Genomic DNA, 14977 nt, shown 5'->3' on the forward strand with positions numbered 1-14977 from the left:
AATTGCTGTATAAAGCTGTTTGAATATGATGGGGGGGATACTACTACTTTTTTAATATAAGTGGCCTGATCTTTACAGGATCACAGAGTAAGGGTCACAGAAATACTGCTAACGTAAAGCCTTTTTAAATCACAGAACATGTCAAAGGCTCTTGCAGGCATGATGGTCAGAGCTGTGGATTTGACTGCTTTATCAGCTCATAGCAGAATAAATGAGAACCGGATGAGAAATGTCACTATGTCTTCTGTGTAAGCGAATGACATTATGTGAAACACTGTACAGGAACTACAAGCTTATAAAGGGGTACTCCCAAGGCCTCTTTAGACTAATCACTGGTTCTTTACAGAACTCTGGCAATTTAACGAAGGCATTAACTTTCTCAGAATCAAAAAGAAAACCTCAGCTTTGTTTCTACATAGCAAGAACCAAACAATAATTTTTCACATGTGCATTCAGGAGGAGTCGTTTTTTTTGGTAATTAAAACAACCTACACTAAAGTAAACAAGACACACAAACGGCAGCTCGGAGAGTTTGAAATTTTATTTGTTTTTGTACATTTTATTCTTTTTTTTCTTTTTTTAATTAATTTTATTATTTATTTAATTAAGGGGTTAAGGAGGAAGGGAGAAATCGTACTATCTTTATAAAATCTCTCTCACTCAGCTTGAGCTGCTTCATTCTGTCACACTCACTCACTCACTCACTCACTCATACTGTCCATTTTAGACACACTCTGTGCCCCCGTCCATTCAGCTTAAACAAAACACAACTCAGTCCTTCCAACAGATAAGAATTTAAAAAAAAAAAGAAGAAACAAAAAAATACGGATTTCTTTTTCTGTAGAGGATGCATGTGTGACTGTTAGTGTATGTCCACGCCTGGTCCAGAATCAGCAAAAGGAACTCTCCCTCCACGGGCAGTTTGAGGAGCTCTCTCCCTCTGGCTCATCTTGCTCAGTTTCCAGGAGGGTGGAAGGGCAGCTGCTGGGGAGGGTGGGTCTGCACCTGCATAGCTGAGATGTTGCCAAATACAAACTTTAAAGTTGTTTTTGGACAGACAGTCCATACAGCAGTCACACTTCTCATTTTTCCCCCTTTGTCCAAGACTACACCTTATCACAGTGTAAAGCTAATGATGTACTATGCACCAGGTACCCTTTGTACAACTTACACCACCTGCCTAATATTAAGTCCCCCCTTGTGCCATCTGACCATCTGGCACCAACTATTAGCAGCAGATCTTTTAAGTTCTCCAAGTTGTAAGGTGGAGCCACCATCGATCACGTGACTTATAACCCTGATTCCAATTCACTGTTTGTCCTTTCTTGAATGCCTTTTGGTAGGTACTGACCACTGCATACTGAAAACACCCCACAGACGAGTTCTGACCCAATCATCTAACAATGACAATTTGGCCCCTGTCAAAGTGACCCAAATCCTTATGCTTTCCCAGTTTTTCTGCTTCCAGCACATCACCTTCAACTTACTTTAAGATGCACTCATTGCTGATGCAGGTGTTCAACTGCTTGTAAAATCGCCATAGAAAAGCATTTCAGAGAAAATGGGAAAACCACCACCAAGTCCTCTAATGTTAACGCAGTATGTCCCGTTTTTGACACGTGGAGTAAACTACTGAAACAGATGGGTCATTATCATATGACTGTGACGCCTCACCTGAGGGGTGTCCTATGTAGGTGTAGTGCTGATGGGCTCCCTGCTGGGGTGGTGGGGGTCCATGAGGGGGATGCTGGGGGCCAGGCCCAGAGCCAGGGCCCTGCTGAGGCGGGGCATGAAGCAGCATCATCTGTGGTGGGCCATGACCGCCAGAGTGGTGAGGACCCGACAAAGCTCCCGAAACATGTGCCTGAGAATGAAAGGCCGCAAGAGAAAGCAAGGGAGAGTATAACTGAGAGGCCTGATGTAATAAAGCACAGCTGGGTCACATGAAATGACTGCATATCCTTTAATGAAAGCGCCATGAGAGAGTGCGAAGTAGGTTTTGAATTACTGTTAGTGAGTGACTGAGTGAACCCAAGTGGGCTGTTCAGAGTGGAACAAGCCAGGAGAACTCCCACGTTCAGAGTCAGACTGAGATACATTCTTATTCTCCCATCCTCCTCCGCTTTCTATTCTTCTTCTTACACTACCATAGCAATACATATTTTATATTATATATACACACATACACATTTACATATTGTGCACACCATGAGGGGCAAGTTTTTCATGTCCCATTTTGAACATGCTGGTATAGTGCAACATGCAGAATAATCAATTAATTTATCCCAGTAATGTAACTGCACATTTGCTTGCACCTGTTCTACACTCCTGTAAATACCCTATACATCTAGTCCTGCACAGAGGGATGGCAAAATGATAATAGAAAAAGAAAAATCGAAACAAAGTGGGGACACATCAGCCTCGGTTTTCCACTGCAGGGCTGAACGGTTCTGAGCACAGAGGGTCACCATTCCGGTGGCTTTTCCAGATGAACACAGTTTGGCACAGAGCGCTTACAAACCAGGCCCGGTTTTCTCAGGACTGTACTTGGGGCCACAGAAGCATTGGGTGAGTGGGCTTAGTAGTGTAGGGATCAGCTCACTGGCTTCATATCGATACCATTTTCAACTTTGTGCCACAAGAACCTAGGTCTTTATATTTCCAATACAGAAAATTGCACAGAATGTATTTCATAATTACAAGAACAGCAGTTCCATTGTATCACTCTTCAAGTGCATTTGATCATTAGTGTGGTGACAAGTAAAAACTTTAGCACATTGTAGCCTAATAAGTCATACTTAAGTCGTCTACAAGCCTCATCCAACATCAACATGATACCAGTGCGAAAACGTGGTAACCACTTGGCTCTGCAGCTTTTAGGCAGGTGTGCCCAACCCAACACATTGATGATTATTTTCCTTTAAATGATCACCTAACTGTATATCTTGGCTGTGAATTGTGCACAGTGCAATACCTGTGTGAGCTGGCTGATGGACTGGTAAGGGTGGGGCAGTGGCTGGTGCCCTGGCAGACTGTAGCCCTGAAGAGAGTAGGAGGCCTGGGGTGAACTATGGCCTGGAGGCATGTTAGGGGGTGTTGGGGCTGACAGTGGACCTGAATGGTACAGAGTCTGAGGCTGTGGACCCGACTGACCAGACTAAGAAGGGGAAGAAAAAAAAGACATTAATAATAAAACAGAAATATGCATTGAGTGAATTATGTATAAGAATAAAAAGGGAAATTCTAAGCCAGTCAAGACGGATCAGTATCTGCTACATTAGGCTTGATCCAAGTTGTGATCTTTGTTAAGAATAATCTATACCAGTTCTGCCACATGTAAAAAATAAAAAAAAACATGTACAGGACAAGGTCATATCTATTAAATTCTCAGATAAAAAAACTGAAAAATTAAGCTATAATTAAGGCTCCTAATTATAATAATTTAATTATTCAACAATATTTGTAGTCTGGTGGTATTTTCCGATTCTTCAGCCTCACTGCATATTTACTGGCATTTTTTTACCCTTCTCTGACACATCTAGTTCACCTCAGGAAGGGCTTGTTTTGATTAATGAAGCAATTAACATGTTGGGAGCAAGGGTACTCTAGAATCAAAATTGAGAACCACTGCTTTAGTCTAAACACCCAATTCTACAAAAGTTGGTAACTGAGTGGCAGGTGGTTATACCTGTCCTGGGCTGGGTGCGGGGTGCTGTGGGGGTGGTTGACTGCCAGTAGGGGTGCTGGAGGGCTGTGGAGGATGCATAGAGCCTGAGTGATGAGAGAACGATTGGGGGGCTGGAAAGAGAACAACAACATAAGGTCAGTTATTTAAATGCATCTTTATCGCAGTATATAGACGTGTATAGATGGTACAATACTTTTGCATACACACCATACATGCCCTGCTGGGCTCCTGGGGGCCCCTCCGTCTGGCCAGGATACTGAGGCCCGGGTGGGCCCAGTGTCTGTGGGTGACCTCCAGAACTCAGCATCCGTGCACCACTCTGCAGCATGGAGTATACCGGCTAAAAGACAGAAAAAGGGAGTGAGACCGAGTGGGGCAGACACACACACACAAAAAACTGTGTTGTAGGGTATTGGTGTACCTGTCCAGGATAGTGGGGCATGGCAGGGATGACTTGGCTATACTGCAGGTAGGATGCAGGGTAAGGAGAAGCCACAAGAGGAGGACCTGCAGCAGATGCTGCCTGCTGGATCATAGGGGGCGCTGATGAGCTGTGATCCGGTCGATTGGTCACAACTGAGCCTGGAGGAGAGACAATGGAATCAGGCGTTGTATGAGAGTATGCTAAACATGATGAACAAGGTGCACAGCTTACATGCTTGCAAACTAATAAAAAGGGGGTGTAATATAAAGTGTGACGGGATTTACCTTTAGCTCTGGGAAATTTGCCCTGGCTGACAGTAGACACAGCATACTGGTACATTTGAGGTGCCTAGTGGAGGTGGATTAAACCAGAATTTACAGCATTAAAGTCTTTATTTTTTCTCCCTCGATCAGAATTATTATAACAGAATTATTAAATGTGTCTAGTCTGCACAAAATTTTTATCAACCCAAATCCAAGATACACTGAAACCCAGAAGCACAGTAAGATATGTCTCTACCTGTACAGAGTGGCCCTGTAATTGTATGGGCGAAACATAGCTCAGGTACTGGTGGCCATAGATAGGTCCCTGGCCTGCAGGAGGCTGAAGCACCACAGAGGGGCTCGGAGGCGTGGGCCGAGGGGGTGTGGGCGTCGCTGAGGGCTTCACCTGAAAACCAAATACAATATGGTGGTGTCTCAAATACAATGAAGAGGGGGGGGGACTAAACAAAAGTCAACATAAATGATTCTGAAAGAAAGTACTGTATTAGCTGAATGCACTCACCATAGTAAGAGGGGCCTTGGTGGGATTGAACTCTTTGGCGTTGGGATTTAGAGTGGACTTCTTTACTTGACTGCAGAAGACAGACAAATCAGGGTTAGGAAAAATGACCATAAAACATGGAAAAACTAAGGCCAAGGGGTTAGTTAGAGTATAATATGCATTACAAAAACTCTGGAGGTGCTCTGGGACGAATCTGAATCCGCACTCCTTGTGCACACCCTTTCAGATATATTATATACACATCTGCTAGAGCATGCTGTAAGTCAATAAACATGCCAAAAATAACTTCACAGTACCAAAATGCACCCATAGTTGCACCCAATAGTTGCTCATTTCACTTTGGGGTACGCACTGTAGGCTAATAGTTCCCAGGTCTTGTCCTGGGGTATGTCTACGTGGCCTATTTGGTTTTTCCAGCACAAATTGGGGGGGCGTGTGTAAAAAGGGAGGATTATTCTATGCTGCAGAAAAATTTAAGAGTAATCTCTTCAAGTCTTTACTCACTCAGTCACACCCTCCACTCTATCTGTGGCCTCAGGTCTGCCATCCTCTCTGCCTGGAGTCCTCGCAGGCTGGGGCGGTACTGCCGCTTGACCATCTACAACAGAAGATTGTGGTGCGCTAGCAGGTGTAGCAGCGGGTGTGGAAGAAGGTGTGACTTGTGGTGGGGTGGATGGCACAGCTCCTTCTGCATTCGTTTCTCTTCCCGTGTCATCTGATGGAAGCTCCTGAGTAGGAGCTGCAGCTAAGGCTGCTTTGGGTTCCGTTGGGGGAGCGGGGTCCGTCTGTGTGCTGTGAGCAGGGTTTGGTTGAGCAGGGTCATTGGGTGTGACTGAAGTGCTGGGGTTGGAGGGTGAGGAGCTTGGCTGAAGCTGTAGAAGGGAAAGAGAGCGAGAGAGAGTAAGGAAGCTTGAAATGTCATTCATCAATAATGTTACATAATCATCAACAGTGGCAAATGTAAGCCACTGATGTAATGTAATTATATCAATGTAATTATATTACATTATAAATAAATGTAATTATATCAAGTCCGCAAGGACTAAATTACAAACCATCCACAGCATTTCACAAAAGGGGACAGAGAAAGAGACCAAAAGCAAAATGAACACTGGAAACTCACCCTGAACTCTTTCCCAAACTTTCGAAGTTCCTCTATTTGTGACCTATGCTGAACAGAGGCTGCTGCTGACCAAAAAAAAAAAGAGCACAAGATTCAGTGTTTGTGTCAGTGAGACTGGGTTAACACTTTAAAATGGAAAGCAGTCACCTTTAAAAAAAAGAAAAAAAAAGAAAAACTAACTACCCTTGCTGCTCTTGCCTTCCTGAGGACTGGCAGGGTTCTCGGTCCTCTCTTTAGATAAGATCTCATTCACTAAGAAAAGAGAGAGAGAAAAAAAAAAAAGAATAAACGGATGAACAAAAGAGAGAGAACCATAAAAGGAACTGCTTTTTATTTGCCACACATCAAATTAATGTAACAGTAAATATACTATAACAGCAAAATTAGGGCTGCTCACCATCTACAGGGAATAAAGGAGTGGGGCCAGAGGGCTTTGGGGTTGGCATGGTCACCGCAGAGGTGTCCAGATATGTAGGAGCACTGAGAGGAGGATCCTGGGTGGGTGCGTCAGGTTTGGGGGAATGAGAGACTAGAGAAAGAAAGAGAAAAAGGAGATTAAGGGTAAAAAAGGTGGTTTGACAGTGTTGCCTTTGTTAGTAGATGTACTGTAAATGACAGTATGTGCCTGTGTATTCACGTGTGTTCACCTGTAGGTGAGGAGTGAGAGTTGGACGTGCGTAGGTTTCTGGTTTGTGCCGGTCTCTGAGATTTTGGAGACATTCTGGATGACACTACATAACAAAAAATAAATAAATAAATCAAAACAAAAACACAAACATTAAACAAAACAAACACACCCTTTGACAGGCCTCATGGAAATAGAAGTATTAAAAAAAAAAAAAAAAAAAAAAAAAAAAAAAAAAAAAAAGAGTTACAGGATTTTAATATTCCTTACCTCCATTTACAGGTCGTGCTGGGTCAGAGAGAGACTGTGGGTGTGAAATCGAATGTGGGAGCGTGTGGGGGACAGGGGGACTAGCATGACCAGGTTCTGAGGGCCGAGGTTGAGCAGGTGGACTACACTGCGTTTGATGGGGAGAGTATCCTCCACGGATAGACAGCGGACTGTTTCTGTCAGAAGGTGGAGGCGGCTGACCGCTACCAGAGGGAAGAGGGGGTCTGGGGGAAGAGCTTGAAGGGCCCGGTCTGTTTGTTCGATTAGGAAGCGTGGAAGAAGCTCCTCCCCTGTCTCTTTCACCCCTGGACGCACCCATTTCTCTCTCTCTTGCCCTCTGCGGTAAGGGAATGTACTTGCCCTCCCTAATAGAAATCATTATTGAAACAAAAAGAAAGTGGAAAATTTGCATTACATAAAATTAACATTAAAGATTACATAGCAAAACAAACACTTAGTTCCTGAGTTTTTTAGCCGAAAGATTGAATGACAAAACTTTGTTTAGCAACAAGTTAGGAGCATAATAAAAGTGCACATTCACACCTGTGGTTAAATTTTAAGACATCTGAGATATTTTAAGACCAATTTAGCGCTGACTTTTTTTTTTTTTTTTACCACAGTGTTTTGATGTCCTCTAGGATCTATTAACAGACATTATCCCTAGCCCAAAGCAGTGAGGAGCGTTTTCATAAGGTAGCAAAGCAATTTAGATCTCTGCACTCATCAAAAGCATTCCACTCTTGGATTATAGCTGATTAGACATTAGTACATTTTACCACTGGAAGTACCGCAAGGCTGGTAGACCTACCGTGACAACACTGGGTTACGGCTGCAAATTTTCACATGCAAAACTGCATGCATTTCATTAAGATTCGCAGCAACAGACAAAGTTTGCTTACATGACTTCCAGGCAAGTTAATTTTGCGTCTAGTTCAACTTTGTGTGAACACACAAATTCGTGTGACCTTTGATGTGCTCTGTCCTTTCTCTGCTCTGTCTGCAATACACACTATACCCTTTACTTATTACTTGAGAGTAATAAGTGCAGAAACCTCTGAACATGATGTCGAGACTAGGCGGAGCAATATGGCAGACTAACCGGCTCCCAGTGCTTGTGAAGCCAGGGCTGTCTCTGCCCTTTTCTCTTTCCCCTCCATCCCGCAACACAGCACTGTATTTGTCCTCTTCGGTCCTTCCCTCATCGTTCTCCAATGACACTCTGTGGCGGTACTGTGCACTGGCTTCAATCTCATTGGCCAATCGCGCTGCTCGTGCCTCTCTCTGTCGGAAACCTTCTGAGCTACCCCGCTCTAAAGGAACCCTGTGAGGGCGAGAGAGAGAAAAAGTTGTTAGAAGATGCAATCATATATCAAACATAAAAAAAGCAATAAATACCATTACCTGGCTCTTTCTTTAATACAAAATAAAAAGTGAGCGAGTGAAAGTAAGAGAGAGACACTCACGTGTACATGGAGAGGCTGGAGTCATAAGTTGACTTCACTCCATACGTTTCTTCGTTGAAGCGGAACATCTCACTGGCATCCCAACCATTAGACTGACATGGTGTGAGAGGAAGAGTAAATAGAGAGAGTACAGTTTTGATCACAGTTCTTTAAACATTCCTATGTGCACTTAAGTACCAGTAAGAACATGGATCGATTTTTCCCTTTATCAGGGATCACTGATCTAATGCTCACTGTATGTGATCTGGCAAATCAAAATATACAATCTATAGCAGAGTGCTGTTGCTTAGCAACAGTCCTGATCCAACCACTGCATGAATACCACAGCACCGTTTCCGGGTGAGGATGAGTGCCTATGTCTAAAAACAATCTTTCTCTCCCAGTAACCTTAAACGACCACTTGCAACAGAATCTAAACATATTACATAGTCACAGTGTTGTGATTTGGGGGTCAATAACTGTTACCAATTGCCTTTTAACCCAATCATCTCATGAGTGATCTTGATCATGGGTGGTGCTGAGTGCCAGGTTTCATATTACAGACAACATGTCATACTCTGGAGTCATTACTAGTATTATGTTCAAGTATCACGGTCTCCATGTAGACTTTTGTGTTCAGCAATACGTAGGCTTTGGTATTGTTGGATCCTATTCTATACAAACTAACTAGAGTAAACAGCAAAGCCCTTTTGGAAGTCGCTCTGAATAAGAGCATCTGCTAAATGCCTTAAATGTAAATGGAAGCACTAGCTTGTTTTGAGCCCATGATGTACAGTATGTAGCTCAGGACTGGATTCAATCAATCAAGCTGTTAAGCTCAACACTGGCTGTCAGATTGATGTTGGAACTTCATTACTTAAATCTCAAATGAGGTGAATTTGGTCTATTCATCATCCAGTCCACCTTAAAACATGCAGTTATACTCTGTAGATGATGCATCAAAATAATATAGTCATGGTGTAGCACAGGTTCAGGTACAATATTAAGTGGTAAAGTGCCCAAATTTCTATATTTGTGACTATGCATATATGTCAAATAACGTCTCGACAGTTTGCTCTCTTCCACTACTTTACTGTCAGGAGTTGAATAAAGTTAGTCATGTTTAAAGTCTCACCCTGCCTCCCCCATGAGGCACGTTAGTTTTACACACTCTGCAAGTATCTCTGACAAGGTCATATTAGTCAGATATGGTTTTTATAAATAAATAAATAAAAAGTTTCCGTTCAGTGCACAGAAACTGTTTCTCTTATTTGGCGTCAAGGATTAGCCAAATAAAAGAAATATTAACTGATCAGCTGACCACACATCATTAAACATTTTGAAGCAGAAAAAAAGGATGTAAATCTTTTTAACTAACGAAAATCTAATGAATAGAAGATCATCAGTGCGTTATTAAGAGTGGCATCACGTTAAAAAGTCAGACCAAGCCGGCAGGCATGTAAACTGAACTATAAATAGACCAGTCTTTTATACAGCTCTCAGAGATCATTGTTCGGTCCAGTTTCTTGTAAGGACTGAATCAGGCTATTGGCATTTAAACGTAGATAACGAATTAACTATTTGTCATTCTAATTAGTGATTTTTTGAACTTAGTTGAACTTCTGACGCATATCTAGTTTCAGTGCTTGTGTTCCAATAAGACTCACTGTGTCTGCCTCTAGATCAAAGTTTTCTCCATTGCTGTCTCCTCCATCCCACCTCTGGAGCACCTTCTCTCTGTGGTCACCATTTACTCTGGTCGAGGTGATGGCTCCGTCTGTAAAGGTGTCTATATATATATATATATATATATATATATATATATACACACACACACACACATACACACACACACACACAAACACACACACTTTTTAATTTCACCATTGTTTACATTGTTCATTCACAACATTTTACATACCAGAGTGATGTCGCTTCAGATGTGTGACCATGCTTGATGTCTAACCACTGTAATATAAAAACAGACCAATCGCCTTTTGTACTGTTAGTTTTGTAGTAGTAGTGTTTTGGTCCGAGTGATGGACTCTTAGTGCGTGTCAGGTTAGGGGTTTTGAAAGTCTTTAACCCGCTTGTTAAGTTTACGCATCTTACAGTGGTTTGAGTCAAAAATAGTAAAACAAAAACCTGAAAGACTAACAATTTTTTTTTATTTTAACGCACTACAAAATTCAATATTGTGGGTCTGCAGCCATGCATGAGATCAGATGTGGTGCGCACGACTGTGTGCAACCTTACTACGGCACTAGTTGCGTCACAATGGGCAAAACAGAATCACCGCAAGGCGAAAGAGATTTGTAGCTTGTTTTCTAACACAAGACAAACAGAAATGTCAGAATATTGCTTGAATAAATTGTGCGAAAGACTGCAGCAGCAGTAAAACGGTATTTCACACTCTTAGGGTTAAACTTTGGCAGTAAATCACCTATGCATGCCTTATCGGCAGTGGTTGCAGGCATGCTGCTAACGTCCCAACAGTGTATTAACGGTGTAACGTGGGCAATGGTGGCTCAGTGGTTAGAGCGCCAGGCTATTGATAACAGGGTTGTGGATTCGATTCCCGGGCTCGGCAAGCTGCCACTGTTGGGCCCTTGAGCAAGGCCCTTTACCCTCTCTGCTCCCCAGGCGCTGGAGTTGGCTGCCCACCGCTCTGGGTGTGTGTGTGTACTCACTGCCCCTAGTTCACTAGTGTGTGTGTGTGTACATGATTTGATTGGTATTCTTAAAAGTACCAACTTTGGTAACACACCCTAAAACATATTTATGCTCACCTCTTGTAGCAAAATTGAGGTCCACATCCCTGCATGTCATGGTGATCAGGTCACTGGGACTGAAGATCATGGTATCTGTGATTTCCTCTTTCCTGGGATGTGTGGACAAACCGCCTCCACAACTATCAGCCTCCTCAGCCCTCACCTTATGTACAGCGTCCACCGCTAGCTCACACTGCGCACACACACACACACACACATAAAAACAGTATATGATGATGATGATGATCCAACTACTGAAAATAAACCTAAACATAAACTTCTCCATTTACTGTGAGGTTATGCTCAAATGTTGGTCAGAAATATACCCCCATATAGCTAAAGAATGCAAAGGCTTACTCTTGAGCTAAGGGTCTTAAAGATCCCCTCGTACACATTGCCATTCTTCACTCTTACATCACACCTGGAGCCCTGGAGAGAGAAAGATGGGAGAGCACAAAGGAGAAATTGATGAGAGGGATGCATGAAGGTTAGGGGATTGCGGATTGGTTGAAAGGCAAAAGAACAACTGTCCTCCTTTTTAAACACCATGGCATGCATCAGCCTTGTCCTGTGAAACAACTCAAGATTGCAAAGGTTTTCAGCATAAGGAAACTCACCACCACTGCTGTGAGAAAGTGGAGCATTCGGGAGTTGTTGTAGACACCCTCAAATACCTTAAAGAGAAACACAAAAGCATATACATACAAATACATAACTTGCAAAAGTTGGGGTGTACTGTAGGTGGGTGAGACACACCAATACTCAACAACATGGAAGAAAACATTGGGCAAGTAGATACAGGCATAACAGGCATGGATTAAAGAATAAGAGTTATGTTACATACAGGGGGAGACTGTGAGGGAGGCTTCACAGAGTTTCTGTTCCTGGAAACAATACAAAAGTCAAACCATCAGGTAGAAGTAAAAAAATAACAACACTATTTTATAACAATCATTTCATAAACTCTTGACAAGAACACAATAGTCAGAGGTATTTGACTGAACGAAGTGCATTACGTGTGCACCCACCGATTTATAACGTAAACTGCTGGGGCTTGCACACTGATTTATAACGTAAACCCCAGCGGCTTGTTCAGAAAGCAGGATATTTCGGTTTGCCAGATTACCTGAGGTCAGGGTCAAATCTGTCAAACAGGAGAAGAGCTAGGATATTAAGAGAGGGATATTACTACTGGACAGTCGTTTAGTTTGGGCTCGGGTTATCTTGTGAAAAGCCATACATTTCACTAATGTCCTATTGTAACACACAAAACATAATAAGCCCCCCTACTGTAGGTCTCTAAAAGTGGCACCTCGCTGGGAGCACTAGCTAGCTAACAATCTAAGGGAAGACACATTTCACACACAGCCTAATCTTCCTTTCCTTCCAGAACAACCCTTATGGGGTCTGACAGCGTGGCCACTGACATGGTCCGGCGGTTCCTAGAAGGGAATTCGGACCTTTAGCTACAAGACACAGACTGTAGTTAGCCTAGCTATAGTAAACAACGACCCTTCCTCGTTTAGCCACACTGCATTGTGTGTTCCCACTAGCAAACCATCAACGATGGCCAGCGTGCAGCCTAGACAACGCGCTACAGGCTGACCATCTTTGGACACAAACCGCCTGTTTACTTCGCATTCAGCACAACCAGACGCGAGCAGCGTGGGCTTTTCCGCTGGCTAACGCAAGCAGAGCCAATGCACCAAGCTAGCAGGCTAGCTTTAGCGTAAGATGCGCAAATGACACTGTAACAATAGCTACAAGACAAACAGACCAACAAGACGCGGACTAAGCGACCCGACATTAAAAATGAAAAAATACATTTTGGTACTTTTTTGTCACGTGCATTCCGGTTTCTTCTGCGGTGTAAAATCACTCGAATCGAGAAGCGACACACTGTTCTGTATCATATGGGTTAGAAAAACAACAACAAAACACGACCGATCTCTCGCTGCTGTCCTCTCCCAGCGAGCTCATTGGTCGGTTACGACGTCAATCCACTGTTCTCACGATCCTATTGGCTCACACGGCTCGTAAAGGCAGGCGTGTGGCGCTTTTTTCAACACCAGCGTTAACCCATTGGTCACCTTCAACGTCAATCAAAACCGCTCACCTCCAATTGGCCTTCCTCTCCGCTAACTCAACAACGCGCTGCCTGATTGGTTGTTTCCGTTTCCCCCTTGCGATTTACATGTACAGAACACGCCCATTTTAACCGGTAGGCCTCATGATGAAATGACAGTCCTCGGACTATTTTGTGAAGTGTGTCCGGGTTCAGGTTACCTTCCAGGGTTTGATCTGGTGGCGCTACTCCCGGGAACTGCGGATGACATGTTAGCCGATCCAGAAGTACCATTAGACGTTCTGCGGCCACTTGGTCCAGACTGTTGCTGCAAAACACCCCATGTATAACATTTACCTACATGAATCGGCTGCCTACTCCACAGCGTTAACATTAGTGTTATAGCTAATATTCGTGACCGGCTGCTTAGAACTACGACTAGCTAGATAGATAGATAGATAGCCGGCTAACGTTGCTAGTGCTAGCTAGCTAGCTACCTAGTAAACAGACATAGGTGTTGTTTAAACGAAGCGATTGCCTCTAAATGGCAGATTTATTTGACCAAAAATAAATGTTACAGGTAAAAAGAAATAACAGGTACTCACATTCTGGCGGCGGAAAGACATGGCTGGTCGTTAACTTGGCTTGTCACCGAGCTGAAGTCCCCCAGCGTTACTGCTCAGCAGCGAGGGGGGTTTCTCCGCTGTGCGCTAGCTAGCAAACCCGGCTAGCTCAACCTTGGGATTAGTGTCAGAAATATCCGGCACTCCTTGAGCGTTTTCTGTCCGAGAGGCTTGAATCTTATTTCGTCCTTATCCCGAAAGCATGTCATGAGCACTCTCGAGCGAGTGTCTAACAGGATTTGTTCATTTAAAAAAGCCGGTACCACGTTTTAGGATTTGCCTTAAACATAATGGCAACCCGGTTTCCAACAACCCCTCTTTTGATTGGTCCGCTGCTGCTGAAGCTCGATTAATGACGCATTGACGTTTTGTAACCGAGAGTCCTCCACCGTAGCCTCGCATCTCATCACCGCACGACATTTCACATGAGGACAGTTTACACGTCGACGAAATTCTCCATGACGATTTTTTTTATTATGTGAAAAATTGTGAGGTTGGGCCGGGAATGGCAGCACTAGCAAGCTGCTGAAATGGTTGCTGTGCTCTGACCTTTCTCCACAGGGTTTCTGAGGCCTGAGTTAAAGCAACAGAAAACATACACGCTCTAGTTTTAGGGAATATTCAACATATTAATTCATCTTTTCAGCATTTACAGCATTTAGTAGAGGCTCTCACCCAGAATGACTTGAGTTGAATCATGTTAGACAGGTAGGGCAATGTAGAGTTAAGAGTTTTGCCCAAAGACTCCTATTGGTAAACTGTGGTGTGCCTGCCAGGCCAGGGAATCAAACCCCAGTCTGCCACTGGGACAGCAGTGTTGTTACCCACTACTTAGGCTACACCAGCCGCTACTAAAAACATAACCTTTCAAATTTCAGTACCAAAAAAAGATGGCAACAGTTCAATACCAGGTATCTATTTTGGGCTATTATCAGCGGAGAATGCTGGATTGGTGTTCAGACAAGAACAAGCAATGAATCCCATTAAATCCTGCAATATATCCAGCTTACAACAGCACTACAACGCACAAATTCAAAACTGACTAAGACCCGAATTAGTTAAATTGTACATTTTATGAGGCCTCAACTTGCACAAGCATCTAAATGCTATAAAGGTGATATGTCATGTTTGCTATTAAATATTATTAAACAACACTGTAA

At 43.3% G+C, this 14977-nt stretch overlaps 1 protein-coding gene across 3 annotated transcripts; it reads right to left on the reverse strand.

The window, feature by feature from the left end:
- Positions 1–523: 523 nt before the first annotated feature.
- On the reverse strand, positions 524–14104 carry atxn2l (ataxin 2-like). 3 transcript variants are annotated; one of them, XM_072693286.1, is made up of 24 exons: positions 13800–14104; positions 13416–13522; positions 11974–12013; positions 11747–11803; positions 11487–11558; positions 11148–11322; positions 10026–10147; positions 8380–8471; positions 8016–8237; positions 6917–7281; positions 6669–6752; positions 6419–6550; positions 6205–6273; positions 6022–6083; positions 5403–5770; positions 4899–4968; positions 4632–4781; positions 4397–4460; positions 4110–4270; positions 3896–4028; positions 3689–3798; positions 2975–3157; positions 1675–1864; positions 524–1013 (listed from the first exon to the last, which is right to left on the reverse strand). In XM_072693286.1, exons 1-24 carry the CDS (start codon positions 13818–13820, stop codon positions 955–957), a joined length of 3108 nt encoding a protein of 1035 aa, XP_072549387.1. In that variant the 5' UTR covers positions 13821–14104; the 3' UTR covers positions 524–954. The 3 variants fall into 3 exon arrangements, with proteins under 3 accessions (XP_072549387.1, XP_072549386.1, XP_072549388.1); XM_072693285.1 differs by having other exon boundaries at positions 6022–6086; XM_072693287.1 differs by lacking the exons at positions 13416–13522; positions 13800–14104 and adding an exon at positions 12964–13180 and having other exon boundaries at positions 6022–6086.
- Between the last annotated feature and the right edge of the window lie 873 nt (positions 14105–14977).

The sequence above is a fragment of the Salminus brasiliensis genome, chromosome 12, assembly GCF_030463535.1.
Source record: "Salminus brasiliensis chromosome 12, fSalBra1.hap2, whole genome shotgun sequence".
In the NCBI taxonomy this organism is placed as follows: domain Eukaryota; kingdom Metazoa; phylum Chordata; class Actinopteri; order Characiformes; family Bryconidae; genus Salminus; species Salminus brasiliensis.